Raw genomic sequence first — 1,315 nt, 5'->3', positions numbered from 1 at the left:
AGAGCCCTAAAATCGGAGCTCGAGTAAATTCCGACCACCGCAAGATCCCTCCTCCCTTCCTCCTCTGCCACGACTACGAAGTCTGAGCTCGATCTGAGATCTCCCAACTCAGGTAACGATCAAGCCCCAATTTTTTTTACCTATTATCTATTATTTTTGTATAGTTTATTTATTGTCCTTAGGGTTTCAAGCTAGACTAAGTTGCATGAGGTTGAACTGATCTTGTCAAAAAAAATTTCCTCTTGGCTGACCAGTTTTAGGCTTTGTAATTTCTTTTTCTTTTTCATTTACATCTTGGCTGACTAGTTATCTAAATCATGTTTAATAGTGAATTAGTATTTCATATATTTGTGTGATCACAGTGCTTGTGACATTTTCTGGGTTTTGAATGTTGAAGGCTGACTAGAATAATTTAACTGAAGCCTAAGAATTTGATGATTTTCTAATTTTCAAAAACAAGTAGTTGTTGTTTGGTTCAAATTAGAGAAATTTGATATACAGTGCATTTTTTTATAGGTCAATTAAAATTTTTTATGAGAAATGGAAAACTTGGACACTGAAGCAAATGAATTAAACTTGGATGACGATAGTTCAATATATACTCCTCAAGTATCAGATGAGTTAAGGCCAAAAAAAGGGCAAGAATTTAACACAATAGATGATGTTGTAACATTCTACAATGCTTATGCTAAAGCAGCTGAGTTTAGTGTAAGGGCTTGGACCACTCAGAAAGAGCCGGGAAGTGGTGAAATAAGAAGGAAGGAGTATGTTTGTTTTAAACAAAGAAAATCTCCAAGAATCGCGGATGTTGGAAATAAAAGACGTCGAAGAAGCGTAGCTAAAGATTGTCATGCCAAAATTACAGTTTTAAAATCAACCTCCGGAAAATACATTGTTACTATTTTTAAAGAGGAGAATAGTCATCCGCTATCAACACCATCAAAGGTTCATCTTTTAAGGTCTCACCGTAACGTTTCAGCCGCAACAAAGTCTTTAACTAAACATTTATCAATGGTGAATATACCTCAGCATCAACAATTTAGTTTTCTTGGAGTACAATATGGAGGTATAGAAAATATTGGGTGCACTCAAAAAGATTTGTATAATCATGAAAGGGATATACGGGCTGATTTGAAGGGACATGATGGTCAAATATTTTATGAGTATTTAAAACTGGAACAAGGAAAGAATCCCGCATTTACTTTTCAAATTGAGGCCGATGAGGAACAAAAGATTATTCGTTGTTTTTGGTCCGATGCAAGTTCAAGGCGGGCTTACATTTTTTCGGTGATGTTGTAATCTTTGATACTACTTA

At 35.1% G+C, this 1,315-nt stretch overlaps 1 protein-coding gene across 1 annotated transcript; it reads left to right on the top strand.

Annotated features, from left to right (window-relative positions):
- LOC109820332 (protein FAR1-RELATED SEQUENCE 5-like) lies at nucleotides 1–1,315 on the top strand. The gene is made up of 2 exons (XM_020386460.1): nucleotides 1–112; nucleotides 517–1,315. Exon 2 carries the CDS (start codon nucleotides 541–543, stop codon nucleotides 1,297–1,299), a length of 759 nt encoding a protein of 252 aa, XP_020242049.1. The 5' UTR covers nucleotides 1–112; nucleotides 517–540; the 3' UTR covers nucleotides 1,300–1,315.

The sequence above is a fragment of the Asparagus officinalis genome, chromosome 8 (genome assembly GCF_001876935.1).
Source record: "Asparagus officinalis chromosome 8, Aspof.V1, whole genome shotgun sequence".
NCBI classification, from domain to species: domain Eukaryota; kingdom Viridiplantae; phylum Streptophyta; class Magnoliopsida; order Asparagales; family Asparagaceae; genus Asparagus; species Asparagus officinalis.
Note: the sequence above shows the minus strand (reverse complement) of the source record. Positions and strands in the feature narration are given on the sequence as shown.

What these genes read in the sequence shown, in the direction of transcription:
- LOC109820332 (XM_020386460.1), top strand. Translation starts at nt 541, where the DNA reads ATGGAAAACTTGGACACTGAAGCAAATGAATTAAACTTGGATGACGAT.